The 25,235-nt window shown below is 46.7% G+C and overlaps 1 protein-coding gene across 2 annotated transcripts in view; it reads left to right on the top strand.

Annotated features, from left to right (window-relative positions):
* Positions 1-25,235, top strand: part of JHY (junctional cadherin complex regulator) — a 99,178-nt gene that overhangs the window by 66,607 nt on the left and 7,336 nt on the right. For both annotated transcript variants that reach the window (XM_036354414.1, XM_036354413.1), the window contains exons 4-5: positions 2,783-3,438; positions 15,410-15,698. In XM_036354414.1, coding sequence (XP_036210307.1) covers positions 2,783-3,438; positions 15,410-15,698 — 945 coding nt within the window. The remainder of the gene's footprint in view (positions 1-2,782; positions 3,439-15,409; positions 15,699-25,235) is intronic.

Genomic DNA, 25,235 nt, shown 5'->3' with positions numbered 1-25,235 from the left:
CACCCTCGCATTAGGCACCAGGTACCCGGGCGCTGACGGTGCCGCCGAAGGACCCAGCTCTGTGTGCGCCAGGGAAACCGCCGGCCATTAAGCAGTTGCTCCGAGTGCATGCAGCATGGGCTGACTGTGCCTGTGGGCAACAAAAGAACCCCAGTGAGAGCCGATGAAATAGAGGGTTTCAGTGCTGATGGAGATTAAATCGCCTCAGGTCTGGCCACCTAAAGTGTGACACCTGATGTCTCCATTGTAGGGTAATAAATCCTGGGTAAACCACAGATCTCAAGGAGGCTACTGGGAAAGTAAGAGACATCACATCAAGCCCATAAGTGTCTTCCTTGCTGGGGACTGAAATGCCACCTCGGGCACTTACATTTGTGTGAATAGCGAATGTAACACTTGAGAGGAAGCTTCATGACATGATGAGTCCTTGGCCTTGTTGACAATGCACCCTGAGAAGAACACTGTAGTAACCTGAACTGTCAGCAACGGTGTAACATGACTAAACCCAAGATTTCAGGTGTGTACCCAGGAAAAAAATTCCTAATAGGTGTTTCTTTTCCTTTTTTTGTTTTTGCTGGAAATGAGGAAAGAGAACTAAAGCAAGTACAGTTAAATGGCAGCAAAAATAAAGTTAGTGGTCACTTATTTTTCTAGCAATTGAAAGACTGAACAGGTATGGAAAAGACTGACCTTATCAGCACCGATACATGTTTACAGATCCCAGCAAAGGGCCTTTCTGCCTGTCACAGACAGTGATGACAGCCATGGAAAGAGCCCCGTGCTTCATGAACACACCTGTGAGACTGTGAATAGCAGGTTTCCTCTGGATCCGCTGCGAGGAAGGGTGCTCTCGGGCACCTGCAGAGCCTTCTCGCCCACATTCCCATGCAGCTCAAGGCACTGCCTGGGAGGAAGAACTTGTCTCTCCTTTTTTAAATCATTGATTTGAGAGAGAGAGGGAGAGAGATCAATTTGTTATTCCACTTATTGATGCATTCATTGGTTGATTCTTGTGTGTGCCCTGATTGGGTATCGAACCTGCAACCTTTCTCTGTATGTACCAGGACAACCCTCTAACCAACTGAGCCACCCGGCCAGGGCCACAGCCTGTCTTAATTGGAATACAGAAAAGGAAGTTTTCTTTTTTGGAACACCACAGGTAAAAAAAAAAAAAATTAAAGTTTAGAGAAGCTAATCAGAATTTGGCCAATCCTCCAGAAATCTCCAATTCCAAAGACAACATACTCTAAATTTCAAATTATAAGCCATTCTTATTTTGAAAATCTGATGTAAGAAGTAAAATTCTCTGTTATGTTTTAAATAGCCTCACCCTTATCATTGTAATTAGATTTCATTCAAAATAGAATGCCACCTAATATTATACAAGAATAGGATGAGTCTTAGTGATTATATCAGGAAAGTGAAATAAAAGTTGAATTCATTGCAAGACTTTGATCATTCTTCATAGCAAGCTAAACAGTTTAAGCAAAATCATGATTTACTCACTTTAAGCTATTTTTCTCAAATGGTCCTGGTAACTTGCATGTTTTGATTAATGTTTTGTGGACTCAGACCACAGAGCGCTCATACACGTGTGCTCAGAAAGGAGGCATGAGCTGCAGTTATGTAACATGCTGATGCATGTGGTCATCTGGCTGTTTTCAGTGAGCAGTTAATCATTCCAACGGCCTCTTAGCTCAGCGAGTTTTTCACAATGTAATGAGTGCTTTATTCCTTGAAACATATTTCTAAATGACTTAGTACAATATAGTTACATGGTGTATCTATTATATCAGGAGTACATTTTGTTGTTACAAGACTGAAAAGCATGAAGACTGTTGTGAAGTTGAATTATTTCCCCCAGACGTTTGATTGCCTAAGTACAGGCTACATTAAGGAACAGAACCAAAACAACCCTTGTGGTTTCACAGACGTCCTATCGGAGTGCAGACTCTTATAAATCCAATTTGTTTCCTCTGGTGAAGAGGTCATGTCTAGCTGCTGAACTATATGAGTAAAAAGATCTGGTAAGTGATTGTATTTCATACTAAACTTGTGTTTGGTTGGTAAAGCAAATCATTAATGTTCTTTCTGGTTAATATTTTTGAAATATTCCTATTAGTTCAAGTAAACTTGCCCTAGCCGGTTTGGAGCATCAGGTTGCGGACTGAATGGGTCCCGAGTTCGATTCCAATCAAGGGCACATACCTTGGTGGCAGGCTCAATCCCCAGCCCTGGTCAGGACTCGTGTGGGAGGCAACCATTCTCTCACATCGATGTTTCTCTCTCTGTGTCTCTCCCCTTCCCATCCACTCTCTCTAAAAATCAGTGGGAAAATATCCCCGGGTGAGGATTAATAGATAGATAGATAGATAGATAGATAGATAGATAGATAGATAGACGTGAATATTTTGATGTACATTTGCATTTTCTTTGTATGCAGCTCTTTAGAGGGAAAGCTTCTCTCCCCACCCCAACTTAGCAACACTTCGTTTTATAAGATTTTAAGTCAAAGCCTTGTCCTTGATAGAAAGTCCATTCTAAACTCTGTATTTCTTTCTAGAAAATGTATAACCTAAAATCGCCAGGAGGAGTCACCAAGCTGAGTCTCCTCTCGGGGCCTGAGATAGGAAAGAACCTCTGTAGTCTCTATCTCTTTTCAACTCCACGGTCACCTTCCTGCAAGTCTCAGCTCCCCGACGAAAACCACTAATTTAAAATGTGTGAAGAGTGCCCACCTTTTAATTTTACATTAACCAAAATATCTTTTTGGAATTACCAGGAACACTGCTCTCAGTATGAAAGTGCAGCATCGAGTCAGGAACCCAGAGGGCGATCTCCGGAAGCCGCCAGTGGCCAGCAGCCTTCCAGAAGAGCAGCCGGGCACAAGGCTGGAAAACAGCAGAAGCACAAGCCTGGCCTGAAGTCTTTGGTGCTGGAAGAGCTGGTGTTCAGTCAGGGAAACCCGAAAAACCCTCCCAGACGGCAACCAACTCAGAACAAGCCTGTTGATGCTCCCATAAGGCACGAGACAGCTGCGGTCACGCATGCCCCCAGCAACGACTTACAACACTCAGGGGCACCTAGGGGCCAGGGGCCCCACGGAACCGCCAGTAGATTTGCTCCACCACAGCAGACTTTTGACAAGGCGTTATTATACAAAAATGCTCCTGGATATCACTCAGTGATGAATTTTAATAAAAAAAGAGGACGCAAAGACCAAGAAGAGGACAGATTTTCATACCAGCAGCTACACATGAACACTCTCTCCAATATGGACTTGAACTACCCTAATGGACTCACTAAGAGACAAGTGCCCCTGAGTTACAAAGGCTCCCAGTCTGCTTCTAACTCAAATGTTAACAGACCAACTGAAAATAAGAAGCAACCCAAACAAACTTACACAGAGGCCAAATATAAGAACTTGGAAATATTATGGTAAGAATGCTCTTTTCTCAAGTGGTTTTTTAGAGGAGACAGACAGGAGAGGAAGAATGGGAAGTGATGGGGGGAGGGGAGGGTCAGGGCATGGTCAGAGGAAAGGAAAAATTTACCTAACAACATCCTTGGCTCCAATTTCTGCCTAAAATAGTCCACTTTTTATGTATTTCTTTTCTTTTTCCCTGTCTCCTCTACTGTTTCCACTCTAGTTAAACCAGAGGTTGGAGGGAGGGGAGAAGGAGAGAAAGGCAAAAGACCCAGTCTTAGAATTTTCCCATCTGCCACTGGCCCCATCTCCGATGGACTATGAAGATGATACCAGTCTCATAAAATTAGTTGGGGAATACTCCCCTATTTTACATTCTCTGGGATACTTCTATTACTTGAAGATTTCACAGAATTTTTTGTAAAACTATTCAAGTCATAGGTACTTTTATTTCACTTTGTTCTATTGTTTGTAGGCAGATTTCAACTTTCGCTACTTACATTGCTTGTGATACTCATATATTTGAATTGATTTCTACCATCTTGATTGGTCCTTCTTCTTTGCATCTTTTTATTATATCTTCTATTGAACTGATAGAATATTCTTTGTTACTTTTTCCCTAGAAAAAGGGAAATATATATTTATCTTTCTATTGGAAATATATATTCTCTTTCTATTCTTTTTTTTACCTTACATACTTAACTACTCTTATGTAAAATTGATATTTCCATTCTCCTCTAGAATATATTCAATATCAATGGATCATTATTACCAGATCACTATTTCTGCCACACATATTATATTTTTGTTATATTATCCAAAATCTTATATCTCCAAAACTAATCATTACTTTTATTGTTATGTAGAGTCAGTGATGTTTTTATTCTTTATTTTTATAGAATTTATTGGGCATATATATATGCTAAGTGTCTGACTAGGTGGTTGACCGACCAGTGGCTATGACGTGCACTGATCACCAAGGGCAGGTGCTCCAACCGGTAGGTTAGCTTACTGCTGGGTCCAGCGGATCGGGACTGGGCAATATGGGGCCAGACAAGCCCTGGAGCCTTCCCGCAGTCCCTCCCATAGCCCCTTCCCCTGCCATTGGCCCCAATCAGCCCTGATCAGGACTGGGTGAGATGGCCCTGATTGGCCCCTATCGCTGGCCAGGCGGAGGGACCCCACCCGTGCACAAATTCGTGCACTGGGCCTCTAGTTAGTTAATAAAATTATAGAGGTTTCAGGTGTACAATTCTATATACATCATCTTTATATTATATTTTATGTTCAGCACCTCACGTCATTTATCCCCACTTTACCTTCCTACCTTTCCCCCACTTTCGCTCTGCTCATTACAATGCTGTTGTCTGTGTCTACCACTTTTGTTTTGTTTTTGCTTAATCCCTTCACCTTTTTCACGCAGCCCCCCAAACCACCTCCTCTCTGACAGTTGTCAGTCTGTTATCTGTATCTATGAGTCTGTTTCTGTTTTGTTTGTTAGTTTATTTTGTTCATTAGATTCCACATATAAGTGAAATCATATGGGATTTGTCTATCTCTGACTGGCTTATTTCATTTAGCATAACACTGTGCAGGTTGACCCATGATATTGCAAAGGGTAATGTTCTCTTTTTTATGGCTGAGTAGTATTCCGTTGTGTAGATGTACCATGGCTTTTTATCCACTCATCTGCCAATGGGCTGCTTGGGCTGCTTCCAAATCTTGGCTATTGTAAATAACGCTGTAATGAAGATAGGGGCATACATTATTTCTGATTGGATTTTCGGATTTCTTCAGATATGTGTTTGGAAGCCAAACCTCTGGGTCAGAAAGCAGTTCCATTTTAAACTTTTTGAGGTCACTTCATACTGCTTTCCACAGTGGCTGCACCAACCTGTAGACCCTCCCAACAGTGCACAAGGATTCCCTTTTCTCCACATCCTCCCCAACACTTGTTTGTTGACTTATTGATGATAGCCATTCTGACAGGTGTCAAGTGATATCTCATTGTGGTTTCAATTTGTATTTCTCTGAATGTTAGTAACATTGAGCATCCTTTCATATGTCTATTGGCTATCTGTATGTCCACTTTGGAGAAGTGTCTATTCAGAACCTTTGCCTGTTTCTTAATTGGATTGTTTGGGGTTTTTTATTTGTTTGTTTGTTTTGTTTGTGTGTGTGTGTGTTGTTTTATAAGTTCTTTCTAAATTTTTAATATTAAGCCCTTATCATATGTGTCATTGGCATATATGTTCTCCCATTCAGCAGGTTGCCTTTTCATTTCATTGATACTTTCCTTTGCTGTACAAAAACTGTGTAGTTTAATGTAGTTCCACTTGTTTATTTTTTCTTTTGTTTCTCTTGCCCAAGGTGATAAATCAGAAAAAATATTGCTATGGGAAATGTCCAAGATTTTACTTCTAGGACTTTTATGGTTTTGAGTCTAACAGTTAAGTTTAATCCATTTTTATTCCTGTGTATTGTGTAGGTTGGTGCCCTACTTTCTTTATTTCTTTATTTTTCACATATCAGTCCAATTTTCCCAACACCATTTATTGGAGAGACTGTCTTTACCCCAGTGTGCGTATTTGCCTCCTTTGTCAAATATTAATTGACCACCGTAAAGGCGTGGGATTATTTCTGGGCTCTATTCTGTTCCTCTGACCTCTATGTCTGTTTGTAAGCCAGTTCCATGCTGCTTTGATTACTATGGCCTTTTAGTATAGCTTGATGTCAGGTAGCATGATTCCTCCAATTTTGTTCTTCTTTCCCAAGATTGTTGTGGGTATTCAGGGTCTTTTGTGGCTCCACATAAATTTTGGATATTCTAGTTCTATGAAATATGCCATTGGTATCATGACAGGAATTTCATTGTATCTATAGATTGCTTTCAGTAGTATGGACATTTTAATGATGTTAATTCTTCCTATCAATGAACATGATATATGCTTTCCATTATTTATATCTTCTTCAATTTCTTTCTACAGAATCTTGTAATTTTCTGAGTAAAGGTCTTTTACATTGGTATTTTTATGCAACCATAAATGAAGTTGTTTTCTTAGTTTCTCTTTTTGATAGTTTATTATTGGTGTATAGAAATGCTACCAATTTCTAAATATAATTTTATATTTTGCTGCTTTGCCAAATTCATTTATTAGATCTAGTAGCTTTTTGGTGGAGTCTCTAAAGTTTTCTATGTACAATATCATACCATCTATGAATAATGAGTTTTACTTCTTCCTTTTCAATTTGGATGCCTTTCATTTTTTCTTCTCCTCTGATTGCTGTGGCTGGGACTTTCAGTACTATGTTGAATAGGAGTGGTAAAAGCAAACAACCCTGTCTTGTTCCTGATTTTAAGGGAAACTCTTATAGTTTTTGTTCATTGTAACTGATGTTGGCTATGGGTTTGCCATATATGGCCTTTATTACATTGAGGTATGTTCCCTCTATTCCCACTTTCCTGAGAGACTTTATTATACAGTAGAAGCCTGGTGCATGAAATTCGTGCACGGGTAGGGTCCCTAGGCCTGGCCAGCACTCAGGGCCGAGCGGGGCCTTTGGCGGGGGCCTTCCTTCATTCGGCACCGCCCCCTGGTAGTCAGCACATGTCATAGCAAGCAATCAAACTTGCAAGGGTACAATTTGCATATTAGGCTTTTATATATCGAGACTAGAGGCTTGGTGCACAGATGCGTGCCCTGGTGGGGTCCCTTGGCCTGGCCTGTGGACATCCCCCAAGGGGTCCCGGATTGTGAGAGGGCGCAGGCCAGGCCGAGGGACCCCACCGGTGCACGATCGGGGCCAGGGAGGGACTACGGGAGGGCTCTAGGGCGTGTCTGGCTGTCTTGCCCAGCCCTGATCTGCCGGACCCCAGCAGCAAGCTAACCTTCCTGTCAGAGTGTCTGCCCCTGGTGGTCAGTGCATGTCATAGCAACCAGTCGAACAGTTGACTGTCCACCCCACTGGAGGTCAGTGCACATCATAGCAAGCGGTCAAACAGTCAAATGAACAGTCAGACACTTAGCATGTTAGGCTTTTAGTATATAGGATAGGTGCTGAATTTTATCAATTGTTTTTCCTGCATTTGTTGATATGATCATGCGGTTTTCATCCTTCATTTTCTTTATCACATTTTTTGCTTTGCAGATATTATACCAACCTTGGATCCCTAGAATAAATCCCATTTGGTCATGGTATATGACCTTTTTGACATATTGCTAGATCCAATTTTCTAATATTTTGTTGAGCATTTTAGCATCTATGTTCATCAAGGATATTGGCCTATACTTTCCTTTCTTTGTAGTTTTTTTTATCTGGTTTTGGAATTAATATAATGTTGGCCTCATAAACTGAGCTTATGAGTCTTCTCTCCTCTTGAGTTTTTTGGAATAGTTTGAGAAGAATAGGTGTTAGTTCTTTGAATGTTTGGTAAAATTCAGATGTGAAGCCATCTGGTCCAAGACTTTGGTTTGCTGAGAGTTTTCTCATTACTGCTTCAATTTCACTAGTTGTAATCTGTCTATTCAGATTCTCTGATTCTTTCTGCTTCTGTTTTGAAAGATTGTATGTTTCTGGGAATTTATCCATTTCGTCCAGGTTGTCCAATTTATTGGCATATAGTTGGTCATAATATTTTCTTAGAATCCTTTGTATTTCTTTGGTATCAGTTGTTATTTCTCCTCTTTAATTTCTCATTTTATGTATCTGGGTCCTCTTTCTTTTTACTTTTTTCTTAATCCTTGCCCAAGTATATGTTTTTCACTGGTTTTAGAAAGAGAAAGGGAGAGGGAGGGATGGAGAGAGAGGGTAGGAAGGAGGGAAGGAGAGAGAAAGAGAGAGAGAGAGAGAGAGAGAGAGAGAAATTGATGTGAGAGAGAAATTTTGATCAGTTGCCTCCCATACCACCAGGGATTGGACTCACAACCTAGGTATGTGCCCCAATCAGGAATTGAACCCAACCAACTGAACTGCACTGACCAGGGTTCTATTTTTTTCTTGATGGGTATGGTTAAATGTTTATCAATGTCATTTATCTCTTTAAAGAATCAGCTCTAGGTTTCATTGATATTTTGTATATTTTTAGACTTTATTTCACTTATTTCTCTCTGATCTTTATTACTTCCTTTCTTCTACTCACTTTCAGCTTTGTTTGTTGTTCTTTTTTAAGTTCCTTTAAGTGTAAATTTAGATTGTTTATATGAGATTTTTCTTATCTTTTGAGGTAGGACTGTAATGCTATGAATTTTCTTCTTAGGACCGCTTTCACTCTGTCCCATAGGTTTTGGGTTGCGATCTCATTTTTATTTTTTTCAAGGTATCTTTTGATTTCTCCCTTGATCTAGTTTTAAACCAATCCATTGTTTAGTAGCATGTTATTTAGCCTCCATGTTATAAGTATTTTTCAGTGTTCTTCTTGTTATTGATTTCTAATTTCATACCATTATGGTCAGAAAAGATACTTGATATGATTTCAATGTTCTTAAGTTTATTGAGACTTTGTATTGTTTTGTACCCTAGCATATGGTCTATCCTAGAAAATGTTTCATGTGTACTTGAAAAGAATATGTGTTCTGCTGCTTTGTGGTAAAATGCTCTGAAGATATCAATTAAATCTATCTGATCGTGTGTGTGTGTGTGTGTGTGTGTGTGTGTGTGTGTGTTTACCAGATTCAAATTATTATTTTTTCTGGTAAAAACAACAACAACACATAACAAAATTTACCACCTTAATTATTTTTAAGTGCACAATGGTATTATTGACTTCATGCATATGATTGTGCAACAGATCTCTCTTTCATCTTGCAAAACTGAAACAAACATTGACCAACAACTCCCCTTTCTCCCTCCCTCTCCAGCTCTCTGGTAACCACATTCTACTTTTTATTTCTTTTTTTTAATAAACTTTTTATTGTTGATAGTATTATATGTAGACATCTCCCCTTTTTCCTGCCTTTACTCCCATCCTGCCAGATCCTACCCACCCCCCAGGTCTTCACTACCCTATTGTCCGTGTCCATGAGCCATTATGCCTGTAATTATATAAGTTCTTTGGTTTATCTCTTCTCATACCCCCAACCCCACATCGAAGTATGTCAGTCTGTTCCATGCCTCCAGTAGATGAATGGATAAAAAAGCTGTGGGACATTTACACATGGAATACTATGCAGCTTTTAAAAAAGAGGGATCTCTTACCCTTTGGGGCAGCATGCATGGACCTGAAAAATGTTTTGCTAAGTGAAATAAGCCAATTGGAGAAAGACAAATATAACATGATCTCACTTATTTGTGGAACCTAATGAGCAGAATGAATTGATCAACAAAATAAGATCTAGTGTATCTTTTAAGGCCACCGTGTTCTTGTTGATTTCTGTCTGAAAGATCTACCTATTGGTGTCAAAGGAGTGTTCCCATCTCTTACTGTGACTGTATTACTGTCGATCTCTCCCTTTATGTCCACCAAGATTTGCTTTACATATTTAGGTGCTCCCATGTTGGATGCATGAATGATTACAAAGGTTAGATCCTCTTATTGAATTGCTTCTTTTATCATAACGTAATGATTTTGTTTGTCTTTTGCTATATAGAGCCTTTGTTTTAACATCTATTTTATATTGCTACCTCTGTTTTTTTTTCCCCTTTCAATTTGCATGAAATATCTTTTTCCATCCCTTTACTTTTAGTCTGTGGACATCTTTCATTCTGAGGTGGGTCTCTTGTAGACAGAATATATAGGGTTCTTGTTTTCTTATTCATTTAGCTATCCTATGTCTTTTGATTGGAACATTTATGCAATTTGCATTTTATTATTATTTTTTTATCCTCAACCAGAGGATGTTTTTCCATTGATTTTTAGAGAGAATGGAAGAGAGAGGAAAAAACAGAGAGAAATATCAATGTGAGAGAAACACATCGTTTGGTTGCCTCCTGCACACATCCCGACCAGGGCCAGGGCTGGGGAGGAGCCTGCAACCAAAGTACATGCCCTTTACTGGAATTGAACTCAGGACCCTATGATCTGCAGGTCAATACTCTATCCACTGAGTCAAACTGGCTAGGGCCAATTTGCATTTTAAATTAATATTGATAAGTATATATTCATTGCCATTTTATTCTTTTAACAATGTTCGCCTGTTTCTTTTTCCTTTCCTCCTCATACTCTTTGTCCTCCTCATCATTATCATCCTCCTCCTCCCTTGTCCTCCTCATTATTATTATCATCATTATTAAAGAAGGCCTTTTAACATTTCCTGTAATACTGGTTTGGTGGTAACAAACTCCTTTAGCTATTTTTTGTCTGGGAAGCTCATTTCTTCATCAATTTTAAGTGATAGCCTTGCTGGGTAAAGTAGTCTTTGTTGTAGATTCTTGCTTTTCATGACTTTGAATATTTTATGCCAATCCCTTCTGGCCCAAAATGTTTCCATTGAGAGAGCAGCTGACAGCCTTATGGGAGCACCCTTGTAGGTAACTGACTGTCTTTCACTTGCAGCTTTTAAGTTTCTCTCTTTGTCCTTAATCTTCAACATTTTTATTATGATGTGTCTTGGTGTGGGCCTCTTTGGGTTCATCTTGTGCGAGACCATTTGTACTTCCTGGGTTGTATATCTTTTTCCTTCAACAAGTTTGGGAAGTTTTCAGTTATTATTTCTACAAATAGGTTCTCAGTCCCTTCCTCTCTCTCTTCTTCCTGTACCCCTATGAAGAGGATGATGTTACACTTTCTGTTTTTCCAAAGGTCCTTTAATCTATCTTCACTTTTTAAAATTCTTTTTGCTGCTCTGATTGTGGGTTTTCTGCCACTTTGTTTTCCAAATCACTGGTTAGATCCTCTGCTTCATCCAGCCTATGGTTTATTTTTTCTAGTGTGTTCTTCATTTCTGACTGGTTCTTTTTTATGGTTTTATGTCCTCTTTCATACTGTGGTAAGTTTCTTGAGCATTCTTATAACCATTGTTTTGAACTCTATTTCTGATAAATTATTTCCCTTCATTTCTTTCATTTAGCTTTTTTTCTGGAGATTTCTCCTGTTCTTTCATTTGAGACATGTTTCTTTGTCTTCCCATTTGGTAGGGTGGCCTTATATAGTAGGAGTCCTGTGGCATGCAGTGGCACAGTCTTCTCGATCACCTGTGCTGGGTGCTCCATGAATAACCCTTGTGTGTATGTGGGCCCTTCTGCTGCAGTTGGGTCTTGATTGCTATTGGCCCATTAAGGAATGGAGTTGACCCTCAGGCTGCCTGATTGTGAGGATCTGCCCGAACACAGTGTACAAGCTGCTGTGCAGACGCTGACCACACAGAGCAGATTTCGCCTCAGCGGGGTCCTGTTCCTGCCGCGATCTCCCTGTGGATGTGCTGCTTGTGATCCTAATTGGATCCTGCTCTGATGTTGTCTGATGCTGGACACAGGGTGTGTTGGTTCTGGGGCCTCTTGGGAGAGACTCTGATGCAGGCCAATGGCAGACGCTGCCTGTGACTGGCCCTGGGCAATCTGTTTGGAGACACAAAGTGATCCACAATTGGTGGCTGCCTCTGCTGGGCCTGGGGGTGCGTGCAAAGGACCAAGCTTCCCCTCAAGGCCTGTTTCCACCAGCATCACGCTTGGGGACAGGTCAGCAAAAGACCTGCCATCCATCCCCGAGATCCGCCTCTGCCTCCTCTGCCTGCAGCTGCCTGTGTGGCCAGGTCACTGAGAGAGCCTCTGCCAGTACTTGAGCTGCATGAGGTGGGTTCTCAGTGAGTCACCAGGTAGTGGCTACTGCTTCCCCCCAGGCTGATGCAGTGTGGAGGTGATTGCTCCCCCCACGAAAGATGCACGGGCGGTGTGGGAGAGCAGCTCCGCACAGGGATCCCGGTGACTTCCCTTCGGCTTCCTCCCAAGAGCCACACACCGCAGTCTCTCCTCACATGACTTGAGTCTGCTCCACCCTCCCTCCACCAGAGCCCAGGGTGAGCGGCTGCAAAAGCGCTACGTGTGTTGGCACTCTAAGAAGGTGCCTGTACCGTCAGTGGACGCCGTCTCTCCCGGCAGACAGAAACCGCACTGCTTTTCACACTGGATGTTACGTGGGCGCCTCTTCATGGCTCTGATGCTCTCGGCTGGGGAGCCCGGCGTTGGGTTGGGACCCCACTTTCCTGAGGGAAAACTTTGGCAGCTGAGACATCCTTCCGGAATCTCAGCCATTGCCTGCAGGAGCGGGGCCAGCCCTTTTCGCTTCTCTGCCCTTCCTACCAGTTTCGATGTGGCATCTTCTGCGAATCCTTTGTTGTAAGATTCTATTCAGCTAGTCTTCATTGGTTATTCAGGTTGATTGCTCTGTATTTTAGTTGTAATTCCAGTTTGATCCTGGGAGGAGGTAAATGTAGCTTTCACCTACTCACTGCCATCTTGGGTCCCCTCGAGTCAATGATGGTTTAGATTTAACTGATTGCTTATTAATGTGGTTTTAAAAAATATATTTTTATGGATTTCAGAGAGGAAGGAAGAGGGAGAGGGAGAGAAACATCAATGATGAGAGAGAATCATGGAACAGCTGTCTCCTGCACGCCCCCTATTAGGAATCAAGCCCGAAACCCGGGCATGTGCCCTGACCGGGAATGGAACCGTGACCTCCTGGTTCATGGGTCAATTCTCAACCAGAGTCACACCCACCTGGCGTTCGTGGTTTTGCCTCATATTCTTTCTTCTATTTTATTCTTTTTTCCTGAAGTGGATTCTCTAGAAGTTCTTTCAGGAAGTATGTGTGTCACTTGGTAAACTTACCTGAAGTTACTTTATCCTTTATCTTAAATTGTAGTTTAACCTGATAGAGAATTAACGTCTTTAAAAACATTATTTTTCTATCTTTTAGTTTGTGTTTTTATATTATATTTTATCAATAAACTATTCATTTTGTTTATAATCTGTCTATTTTTCTCTTGTTGGTTTTAAGGTCTTTCCTTTGCTTTTAGTATTCTGAAGTTTCACTGTGAATTATCTAGGTATGAAATTATAAATCCTAATTGTTATTCTTCTATGATCCCTAAATCTGAGGATTCATCTCTTTCATAAATTCTGAAAAATTACCACCAATTTTCCCTTAGAATATTATGTCTTCCATATTTGCTTTATTTTTCCTCTGGAAACACCAAATGCATGTATCTTAGATTCTCTTACTCTAGTCTCTCTGTCTTTTTTAACTCTGTTTATTTTTCAGCTGTTATCTCTCTGTGCTTCTTTCTGAGAAGTTTCCTCTGATGAGTTTTCCAGTGAAATAATTCTTGAGTTATAAATTTTAATGAGGGTAATTTTTCTGTGTAGAATTTTTATGTGGTTCTGATTAGAACCTTCCTGTTCTTTTTTTCCACATTTGTTTCTCAGAGTTTTGATTTCTTCTTTCATATCTTTAATAATTTTAAACATGCTTACTTTATGAATGTTATTTAATATTCTATTATCTAAAGTTCTTAGAAATATTTTACTGCTTTGTGAGTGTGTGCATATTTGTCTGTTAACTCTCATACTTGGTAGAATATGTCCTCATCTATTCTAGGATTTGGGATGGTTTAGATTTAACTAATTGCTTATTAATGTGGTTTTTAAAAAAATATTTTTATGGATTTCAGAGAGGAAGGAAGAGGGAGAGAGAGAGAGAAACATCAATGATGTTTTGTGGGTGACAGTGTATCCCTCCAGAGAATTTTTTTGTTTCCCCCATTACTACAGAGGCACCCCAATTCCAGGATCATTTTTATGTTAATTTCTTTGTGTTAAATTTCCATGATTATGTGGGTAAGGTAAATGTGAACCCTAAATATTTTCCCATGGAAATTCACAGAATTTGTTTTTTTCCAATTCAAAGCCTAGACCAAGACAGGTAGGCTTGCCCTGTCGTTTCTCAAGGCTGGTGAATGAACTTCTCACCACTCCGCCTTTGTGTTGAGGATGTAGCTCTTTGAGGGTTGCAACTTCATACAGGCATCTCCTACCTGATTCCCCACCTCACATGGGGCCATGGTCTCACATATCCAGCTCCAGTGTTAAACATTAAAACTCAGTAGACGTTTTGGACCTAATAGCTTCAGCTTATGCAAAATCTGCTTTACTTTTAGGGTTGTTGTTGTTTTTCTTTATTTTTTGGTCTTTGAAGATTCCCTGCTTCTCGTACAAATTCAACTTTATGTTGAAAAGGATTTTTGTTTAATTTAATTCAACATTATTAGGTATTTTGAAGTGGAAAGTTCTTTGATTTTTCAAAATGGAGTTTTTCTATTTAAAGTGCAATAAATGAAAGTTATAAATAAAAGCTGGATTATTCTAAAGATAAAAATAGCCCTAGTTGGTTTGGCTTAGTGGATAGAGCATCAGCCTGCGGACTGAACGGTCCCAGATTTTATTCCGGTCAAGGGGGCATGCAGGAGGCAGCTGATCAATGATTCTCTCTCATCATTGATGTTTCTATCTCTCTTCCATCTCCCTTCCTCTCTGAAATCAATAAAAATCCTATATAATAAAAGGCTAATATGCAAATCGACTGAATGGCAGAACAACCAGTTGCTATGACGTGCACTGACCACCAGGGGGCAGACAATCAATGCAGGAGCTGCCCCCTGGTGGTCAGTGTGCTCCCACAGCGGGAGCACCTCTCAGCCAGAAGCTGGGCTCAAGGCTGGCAAGCAAAGCAGCAGTGGTGGGAGCCTCTCCTGCCTCTGCAGCAGTGCTAAGGATGTCCGACTGACGGCTTAGGCCTGCTAGCTGTCCGTCGGACATCCCCCAAGGGCTCCCGGACTGTGAGAGGGCACAAGCCGGGCTGAGGGACCACCCCTCCTCCCAGTGATTTTTAAAAAATGGAAGTATTTTGAGTTAAGGAATTAGTGTATGAAAAGGTCATTAAAGTGATTTATGGAGTAAGAAATATATCAAAATAATGGTTGCTAAAGAGTTCTGTGCTATGTATGTATCAGGTTTTATTAACAGATCTGTGCTTTTCCTCCCCGTAAGGAACTTCCATCCTTCCCCCGACAGCCCCCCTGCGGAGCCCCCAGGCTCCCGGCTGGGGCGGCTCATGGAGCAGCACCAGCAAGCCTTGGCGCAGCTGGCGGAGGTGCAGCCCGGCGCAGGGGCCTCCACCCGGGTCACATTCCCACCCATTCTGCCAAGAACAGGAAGCGAATCCCAACTCAACTCCGAGAAGAGCCGAAGAAACGAGCTGAAAATAAGCCGTACCAACTCCGAAGGCTATCTGTTTCAACTGGAGAAAGGGAAAAAGCATAGGAAACGCAGCATTAAGGTAACAGCCCTTGACCAAATACCCTTTTATTTGGCTCACACAGAAGGACCTTGATTTTCCGTCGCGTTGTTTTAGCCTGGGGTGGGGATGGTCACCCCTGAGCTGAGTCCGAGGAGTCCTCCCCGGAGCCCGCTCCCGCCTGAAATGCCCCCCGTCCCGTCCCGACCCACCCCCCCTTCCGGAGGCTGCACAGGAATGCCCACTTCCACTCCTTCTGCTCCGTCGCGGGCAGGGCTACACCTGCAGAGGCAATAGCCCCTTTGCGCACACGCTGACACATCGCACCCCCAGAAAAGCTCCCCACGCCCCCCCTCACCCCTAGGCAGGGCTGAGTCCCCGCCAAGAAGAGGAAGTGGGCCCGAGTGAGTGGGAGCACGGTGGCCACTGCGAGTCCCCTCCGTCCCCACCCGAGAACCGGGCCAGGCCCGGGCTCAGCCCAGCTCCTGCAGCCACACGCTCAGGAGAGTGGGAGCTGCTTCCTCCGGAAGCTGCGCATCTCCCCCGGGTTCTTTCCACAGGAAGATAGATGCACCAGGACCAGCGGTCTGTGCGCTTGTCTCTCCCACTGAGCCTGTACCGTTAAAGAGGGGAATTGAGGGCGGGAATGGCAACGTGCAATGTTTCGGAAGAAATGAGGGCCCTGGAGGGAGCTGTTTTATGGCCTTGGCCTTTGTCCCGTTGGAAGCAATAAGAACCCCTCAGACAAGATCACGTGCTTCAGGGTTCACAGTCAGAAGCTGGAGGGGTGCCCTGTGTAGCCAGGTGCTCTCACTGGAGCGGTCTGTGATGGGATGGAGATGTGCATGCACGGGTCATAGAGGAGGGAGTGGGCGGGGCTGGGGGGGTCATTGAGGAGGGAGTGGGCGGGGCTGGGGGGGTCATTGAGGAGGGAGTGGGCGGGGCTGGGGGGGTCATTGAGGAGGGAGTGGGCAGGGCTGGGGTCATAGAGGAGGGGGGGGGCGGGGATGGGGGGCATAGAGGAGGGAGTGGGCGGGGCTGGGGTCATTGGGGAGGGAATGGGCAGGGCTGGGGGGGTCATAGAGGAGGGAGTGGGCGGGGCTGGGGTCATAGAGGAGGGAGTGGGCGGGGCTGGGGGGGTCATAGAGGAGGGAGTGAGCAGGGCTGGGGGGTCATTGAGGAGGGAGTGGGTGGGGCTGGGGTCATTGAGGATGGAGTGGGCAGGGGGGGTCATAGAGGAGGGAGTGGGCGGGGCTGGGGGGTCATAGAGGAGGGAGTGGGCGGGGCTGGGGGGTTATTGAGGAGGGAGTGGGCGGGGTTGGGGGGTCATTGAGGAGGGAGTGGGTGGGGCTGGGGTCATTGAGGATGGAGTGGGCAGGGGGGGTCATAGAGGAGGGAGTGGGCGGGGCTGGGGGGTCATAGAGGGGGGAGTGGGCGGGGCTGGGGGTCATAGGGGAGGGAGTGGGTGGGTCGGAGTGGGGCTGAGGGAGGTGCACGGTGATGCAGGTACAACAAAGGCTGCACCCCAGCGCTGAGGGCTGTGAGTGGGGATGACCCTCCAAGGCAAGGGGCCAGGCTCTGGCTGCCCGACCTGGACCAGCCATTGGCTACTGAGTGCCCTGGGAAGGGCTGTGACTTGGGCGCAGGGAGCGCCTCAGCTGTGAGTCACACCACAGCTTGCCAGCCGCTCCCAGAGGGCCCCCCACAAGCGCGTGGGAAGCCACCTCACCTCGCTTGGACGTGCATGTGTGGGATCCCAGTGGGAGCTGTGGTGGGTGCTGGTGTCAAGAGAAGGCACCCATGTAAACGGCTTCAGGGTAACGTTGCAATTTAAATGGGGGAAGAGGTGCATGGAACGGAGGATCAGGCACGCCCCTACCTAGGGGTCGGCAGGTTCAGGAGACAATTGTGAGCCAGTCTCAGAGGATGGTGGAGCGTGAACAAGAGGAGGGAGACTGGGGGAGCACTCGGGGCGGGGGCCCAGCCTGAGGCGCCGGACAGAGCCTGGGAGCCCGCGCTGCGCCCAGGGCTGCGGAAGGTGGAGAAGCAGGTGGCCGCTTCCAGGAGCTTGTTTATCATTTGAAAAAGGAGGGCTCAGCCCTGGCCGGTGTTGCTCAGTAGTTAGAGCGTCGGCCTGTGGACTGAAGGGTCCCGGGGAACCCGGTCAAGGGCACATGCCCGGGTTGCAGGCTTGATCCCCAGTAGGGGGCGTGCAGGAAGCAGACGAACGAATCTCTCTCATTGATGTTTCTGTTTCTCTCTTCCTCTCCCTTCCTCTCTGAAATCCTGAAAAAATATATATATATATTTTAAAAGGACGGCCTCATTGCGGGTGGAGGCAGGAAGGACGGACTCACTGAGGGATGTTAACGGTGATCAGATTGCAGCCGGGCAGACGCCCTTGGGGGTTTTAAAGTCAGCGCACCCTCCTGTGGGGCCTTCGGAGGAAAAGGAAAGGGCGGCTTTGAAGAGCAGAGGAAACTGGACTAGGCAGACAGCGTGTCCATTAAAGAAAAGAAAGGCTGGCCTGGGCTGAGACGTGACTCTGAGGTTGATGGCTATGAAACACCAGCCCGCTCCTGCCACCCCGCCCCCCACCCCCGCCCCTCCCCACCCAGGCCTGCGGAGCAGACACCAGCTCGCCCAGCCCACCGCCCAGCAGGCCTGTCCCCAGTATCCTCACAGCCACGCGGGGCTTCCCTGCGCCTCATTCTGACTCCACTCCCTCCCGCCCTCTGCTCTGCTGGGGCCATGGCTCCTGCCCCGGCTGTGGAACCACAACGCGCACTGGGTGACACCCATTTCACTGTAAGAAATATGTTTCTAGGATCACAACCACCACCCCCTCCCCGCACACACACACAGAAACCTCATTGCGTGGTAGGTCCTGAGGCAGCATCACACCATGTGAAGCGTTTCATAGATAACGTGGTTTTGTTGACGAGCCTAGGAGGCCAGGCCCCCGCACTCTCATTCCTGCAGGGCGTGCACCCAGGGCTTTGGGCCCAGCACGTTCTCCAGGGGGATGGTCTGTTCGCTCCACAGCGCCTGTGCTGCCAGGGCCTAGAGGCAGCTCAAGCACCCACATCGCCAGGACCTTCCGAGTCAGGGCCCTGGCCAGCTGCAGGCTGTTGAAAGCGGGAGCTTTCGTTGCACTGAAGGTAGCAATTTTGTTCCAGAAGGTGCTAATCGGCACATTAAGACAAAGAGATTGCCCTGGACTCGCCCTGATCACGCAGGTGGCCCCGGACCAGAAGAGTCTCAGAGGGAGAGGGAGGCAGAGTCTGGTCAGAGCACAGGCACACCTGGGGCAGGGGTTCAGGTCCAGGCCACCCCAAGGGCACAAGTATCACAACACAGCCGGCCACAGGACGCCTTTGGCTTCCGGGCGCATACGAAAGGCATGTCTCCACTATCTTTAGTCCCTTAAGTGTTATTTCACACAGGGTGCACACACCTTCATTAAAAATACTGTACTGCTGAAAGTGCTGACTATAAAAAAGAGAATGCCAGCTCCCTTCCCCCCGCTCCCCCATGCTTGCTGGGCAAGGTGAGTGGGTACTGACTCAGCCACCCGCAGTTGGCATCCCCGCTCCAGCACTAGGGACTGTGACCTGGGCGGGTTATTCCTTCACCTCAGCGCCTATTTCCTCGCATGCGCAGTCGGGACTGTCCTTCCTTTGTGGATTTTGGACGTGATTAAATTAATTGATGTAAAGCCTTCACTCGCAAGGACCAAACAGCAGCTAGACGTCCTTCCCTTTCCTTCCTCCTTTCCCAATGGTCTGAACCAGTGGTCGGCAAACTCATTAGTCAACAGAGCCAAATATCAACAGCACGACGATTGAAATTTCTTTTGAGAGCCAAATTTTTTAAACTTAAACTATATAGGTAGGTACATTGTTATTAATTGGGGTCCTCCTAAGCTGGCCTTTGCTAAAAACGTCCTCAACCTGATTGAGGTGCATTCGCTGAGGTCGACCCCTTCCAACTCTCCCATCCACACTCGTCCTGTATACTTGTTTCAGATCGACAAGTGTGGATGGGAGAGTGGGAAGGGGTGGACCTCAGCGAACGTACCTCAAAACAATGTACCTGCACCGCTTCTCCCGCTGCCCAACCGACCGACACCCCCCACACACACTTCTTCTAACGCCACTTCTTCAAAATAGACTCGCCCAGGCCGAAAACCGACTTCTGCGCATGGGCCACGAAGTTTCAATCACACTGTACGTGCGCGCCCGCACGTGGTATTTTGTGGAAGAGCCACACTCAAGGGGCCAAAGAGCCACATGTGGTTCGTGAGCCGCAGTTTGCCGACCACTGGTCTGGACTGTTCACTGCGCAGAGCAGGAAAGGCCTGTGACAGCCCAGCGCGGGCCCTGAGAGCTGGGGGTGGGCAGGAGGGAGGAGGCAATGGCAGGCACTGCTTCCCAAACCCTCTTCCCCTGGGAAAACCCTCCCTCCTGCCTTCCTCCCAAAACGTTACACCCATCCAGATCCATCTGCTCCACCCAACACCTTCCCCGTCAGACAAATACACAGAAGCAGCTTTGTCCTGGCAGCTACTCCAGAAGCTGAGATGATCCAGAAGGGAGCCATGCGTCTGGGACAGCAGGCAGCCAAGGCTCACTGTCCAGTTCATGCCCATTCGCTATCAGCACATCTCGTGGTTTCCAGGGAATCGACTTGAATCCCATTACAATTTGAGGCTGTGTAAAGCGAATAGGCCCTTCTCCTCACAGTTCCGCTGTGAGTCCAGGCATTGTCCGCGCCTTCAGATCCAGACTCCAGCGGTAGAGATGACCACGCTGCAGGAGACGGCAGCCCAGAGCACCTGCCGCAGCTCCCCCCCCCCCCACACACACACACATACACACACTGCTCCCCCAGACTCACTGCAGCCCCAGACTCACTGCTGCCCCAGACTCACCGCTCCCCCAGACTCACCGCTCCCCCAGACTCACTGCTCCCCCAGACTCACTGCTGCCCCAGACTCACCGCTCCCCCAGACTCACCGCTCCCCCAGACTCACCGCTCCCCCAGACTCACTGCTCCCCCAGACTCACTTCTGCCCCAGACTCACCGCTCCCCCAGACTCACTGCTGCCCCAGACTCACTGCTCCCCCAGACTCACTGCAGCCCACAGCCCTCCCGGTGGCTCTGATGGGCCGGCGGGTGTGGCACAGCCTGGGCATGGCTGCGTGGCTGCTCCGGGAAGGGTTTATGTGGATTAAGTTTAGCGGCTGCAGAGCAGCTTCCTCCTTTGCCCTCCCAGTGTCTGAGGCCTAATCTGTTCCGTTTCTCAACAACGTTGTCACGTTGTCACATTGGCACCTCTAAGGGGTGTTTAGAAAAGAGCCTGCTCTCCCCCCCACCCCCCCCAGCAGGGACATGTCCTCATTCAATGTCGTTTCCCGTTCCCATTCCCGTTCCGGCCCACTCTGCCCCAAGTTCACAGTAAGTCGCTCATCCGGCTGGAAGTGTCCTGAGTTACTTGCAAAGGTCTCCCAACGGGAGAGCCTCATGCCGCCTCTGCCTGAGACCAGCGCTAAGGCTCAAGGCAGGCCGGGCTCAGCGCATCAGCAGAGCAGGTCCAGGCGGAGACAGGGGAGACAGGCCGCCGGGGCTGAGATCGCGCCTCCGCCTCTGGGAGCAGAGACCTAACAGAGCTGTCATTGTTGATTTTTTTGGGGGGGAGGGCATCAAGCTATTGTGACCTTTCAGTCTTGTAACAGCCGAGGAGAAGTAAATCAAAGTAAATTCTGGGGATTATTTTGTTATAAAAGCCTTTTGAAGAGATGGAAAGTAGATTAGTGGCTGCCTGGGCCTGGATTTGCAGGGGAGAGGGGAGCGGCTGCTCATGGTATGGGGTTTCCTTTTCGGGTGATGAACGCGCTCTGAAATCGGATTGTGGTGATGTTTGCACCACTCCATGAGTAGACTAAATAACCACGGAATTGTACAACTTCAAATGGGTGAGTTTTGTGCCGCGTGAAATACCTCAGAGAAGCTGTTAAAAAGACTCGATGGAAAGAGATCAAACAAACTTGCAGCGCTGGGAGCCGATCAAGGTTACTTGAACCGAAGTTAAGTAAATCCAGGCTTTTCATGGCCAGTCACCCAGAGCAAACTCTGTTAGCCATCGCTCTCCCTCCAGACGCGCTCTGCGGGACGCTTCTCCTGGAAGGGTGAGTGTCCTTCGGAAAGAGTCCTCAGGGCACACTCTTCCCGCAGGTCAGCAAGGCTAGACCCCAGCTCTGTTTCTCTGTGCCAACCAAGGCATGTATATTCAAGGCGGGGGTGGGAGCCGGGACTGGGGAGCAGCGAGCGATTATCCACGCCCCACGATGTACCTGTGAGTCCATGCGATGATTAAAGCCAAGCTGCTCAGACTAAGAATGTGATTATAGGCCCAGCACTTCTTTCTCGTCAGGACAAATTGGATCTATGACTTGGATACCAATGGGGCTCTCTCCTCCTTTTTTGTTACTGGTTTACTTTGGCAAATAGACAGCAACTTAGTGATAGCAAAACAATCGTTCAGAAGACATGTCAGAAAAAGAACAAATTTGCAGTTGCAAAGTATACGACACTAGGGGCCCAGGCACAAATTTCTGCACTTTGAAAGGAACTGTGTGGGCCACGAGGCTGCGGTGGGCACAGGGGCGGGTCTCCACCCCTCCTCTGCACCCACATCTGGCCCCTCCCGCCGCAGCCCCAGGTCCCCTGTCTGCCGGCAGCCCTGCCCCAGCTGCCACCACTTCCACATGCTGACGGTGCCAACCCCGCTCACATCTGCTGATGGTGTGGAGCAATTGGGGTCGGCACCAGCAGCGGGTGCCAGTGGAGCCAGCACTGTCAGCAGGTGCAAGCGGCTGCTGCTGCCCTGATGGCCCCTCAGGAGCAGGGGGAGGTGAAGCCCTCAGGGGCAACTGGGGCTGGCAGCTGCCGCTCGCACCTGCTGACAGTGCCGAACGATTGGAGCCAGCACCAGGTGCCAGCAGTGGGTGCGAGTTTCAGGCAGGACTGCGGCGCATGGGAGCAAAGAATTTTAAGTAACCACCAGAGGCTCACCCTAATGACAGTGACTGGTGCCCCACCTTGGTCTGGTGCCCCCACTCCACCTGCTCCACCATCCTGCCGTGGCTGATACCCGCCATGTTCCGTGCTTTGCCGCCTGCTGCCGATGCCCACCATGTTCCATGTGCGCCCCCTGGTGGTCAGCACATATCATAGCAGCCAGTTGTTCGGTTGTTCCGCCGTTCAGTCTCTTTGCATATTAGCCTTTTATTATATAGAATGGGAGCTCACTCACCTATTAAAAATTAACAAAGGTTTTTAAATGTGATAATACCCAGCATAATCCAGGTTTAGACAAAAAGAGCATTTGGGATTTTTGTCTTGTTTTTTGCCTTTTAAATACCATATGATTTTTATTACTTATTTTTTTATTTTTACATTTTTCAATTATAGTTTACTTTTAGTATTATTTTGTACTAGGGGCCCAATGCACGAACTCGTGCACCTTGAAAGAAACTGTGGGCCGCGAGGCTGTGGTGGGCAAAGGGTGGGGGGTCTCAGCCCATTTTCCACGCCCCCGTCTGGCCCCTCCCACTACAGCCCCTGGTCCCCTGTCTGCCAGCAGCCCTGGTCCCACTGCTGCTGCTCCCACACACTGATGGAGGGAAGTTATTGGAGTTGGTGCCAGCAGCAGGTGCCAGTGGGGCCAGTGCCATCAGTGGGTGTGAGCAGTGGCTCTTGGCCCCAATTGCCCCTGAGGGCTTCTCCACCTCTCCCTGCTCCTGAGGGGCAATCAAGGCTGCAGCCACCGCTTGCACCCACTGACAGCACCAAGTGATCAGGACTCTCACCGAGCCCTGGCAGCAGGTGTGAGCAGCAGCTCTGGTGCCGGCTGCGGGTGCAAGCAGGGCCGGCACCAACAGCAGATGTGAAGGACCAGTGGGACCACAGGTGTGGGAGCAAAGAATTTTCATTAACCACCAGAGGCTCACCCAGATGACAGCGACCAGCGACCCACTGACCTGCTCCACCATCCCACTGCAGCCGATGCCCACCATGTTCAGCGCTCTGCTGCCTGCTGCCAATGCCCACCATGTTCCGTGTGCACCCCATGGTAGTCAGCGCACGATATAGTGACTGGTTGTTCCGGTGTTCTTCCATTCAGTCTATTTGCATACCAGGGTTTTATATATAGAGACTAGAGGCCCAGCACCCAAAATCGCATGAGACCCAGACCTGCCGCACCAGCAGGACCCAGACTCCTGGTGATCAGTCGTTTGGTCATTATGGCGTTATGGCGTTACGGCCGCAGGCCTTTTATATATAGACTAGAGGTCCGGTGCATGAATTTTCATGCACCGGAGGGGGGTCGCTCAGCCTGGCCTGCCTCCTCTCACAGTCCAGGAGCCCTCAGGGGAGGGAGGTGACCCAGCGATCAGGGGAAGGTGACGCCCCATCACACCTCTGTTGCTGCCACTGCTGGCAGCACAAGCCTCAGCCGGACCTGGTTACCTGAGCCTCTTCTTTGGGGAAAAATCTTTTCATGTCCTCTGCACATTTTTCAATTGCATTGTTTTTGTTTCTGTTTTTGAGTTGTATAAGTTTCTTATATATTTTGGATATCAAACCCTCATGGAATATATAATTTGTGAATATATCTGGTATTCTCCCATTCAGTAGGTTGCCTTTTTATCTAATTGGGTATTTCTTTTCACTGTGCAGAAGCTTTTTAGTTTGATGTAGTCTTATTTATTTTTGCTTTGTTTCCCTTGCCCAAGGGGACATATTTAAAGAGATATTACTCAGACCGATGTCAGATAGTTTATTTCCTATGTTATCTCCTAGGAGTTTTATGGTTTCCGGCCTTACATTTAAGTCTTTGATCCATTTTGAGGTTATTTTTGTATATGGTATAATAGAGTGGTCCAGTTTCATTTTTTGCATGTATCTGTCCAGTTTTTCCAACATTGCTTGTTAAAAAGATTGTCATGCCCTAGCTGGTTTGGCTCTGTAGATAGAGATTTGGCCTACAGACTGAAGGGTCCCAGGTTCAGTTCTGATCCAGGGCACATGCCCAGGTTGAGGGCTCAATCCCCAGTAGGGAGCATGCAGGAGGCAGCCAACCAATGATTCTCTCTCATCATTGATGTTTCTATCTCTCTCTCCTTCTCCCTTCCTCTCTGAAATCAATAAAAATATATATTTTTTTAAAAAGACTGTTGTTACTGCAGTGTATATTTTTACCTCCTTTGTCACACATTGTTGACGGCATAAGTGAGGCTTTATTTCTGTCTCTCTATACTGTTCCATTGATGTACATGTCTATTTTTGTGCAAGTGCCATACTGTTTTGATTATTACACCTTTGTAGTATAGTTTGAGATGGGGGAGCCTGATACCTCCAGCGACCAGCGACCCACTGACCTGCTCCACCATCCCACTGCAGCCGATGCCCACCATGTTCAGCGCTCTGCTACCTGCTGCCAATGCCCACCATGTTCCGTGTGCACCCCATGGTACACATGTTTTTCCTTCTCAAGATTGCTGTGGCTATTTG

This window comes from Myotis myotis, unplaced genomic scaffold, assembly GCF_014108235.1.
Source record: "Myotis myotis isolate mMyoMyo1 unplaced genomic scaffold, mMyoMyo1.p scaffold_m19_p_20, whole genome shotgun sequence".
In the NCBI taxonomy this organism is placed as follows: Eukaryota; Metazoa; Chordata; class Mammalia; order Chiroptera; family Vespertilionidae; genus Myotis; species Myotis myotis.
The sequence above is the reverse complement of the archived record's forward strand: the minus strand, read 5'-3'. Positions and strand labels throughout refer to the sequence as shown.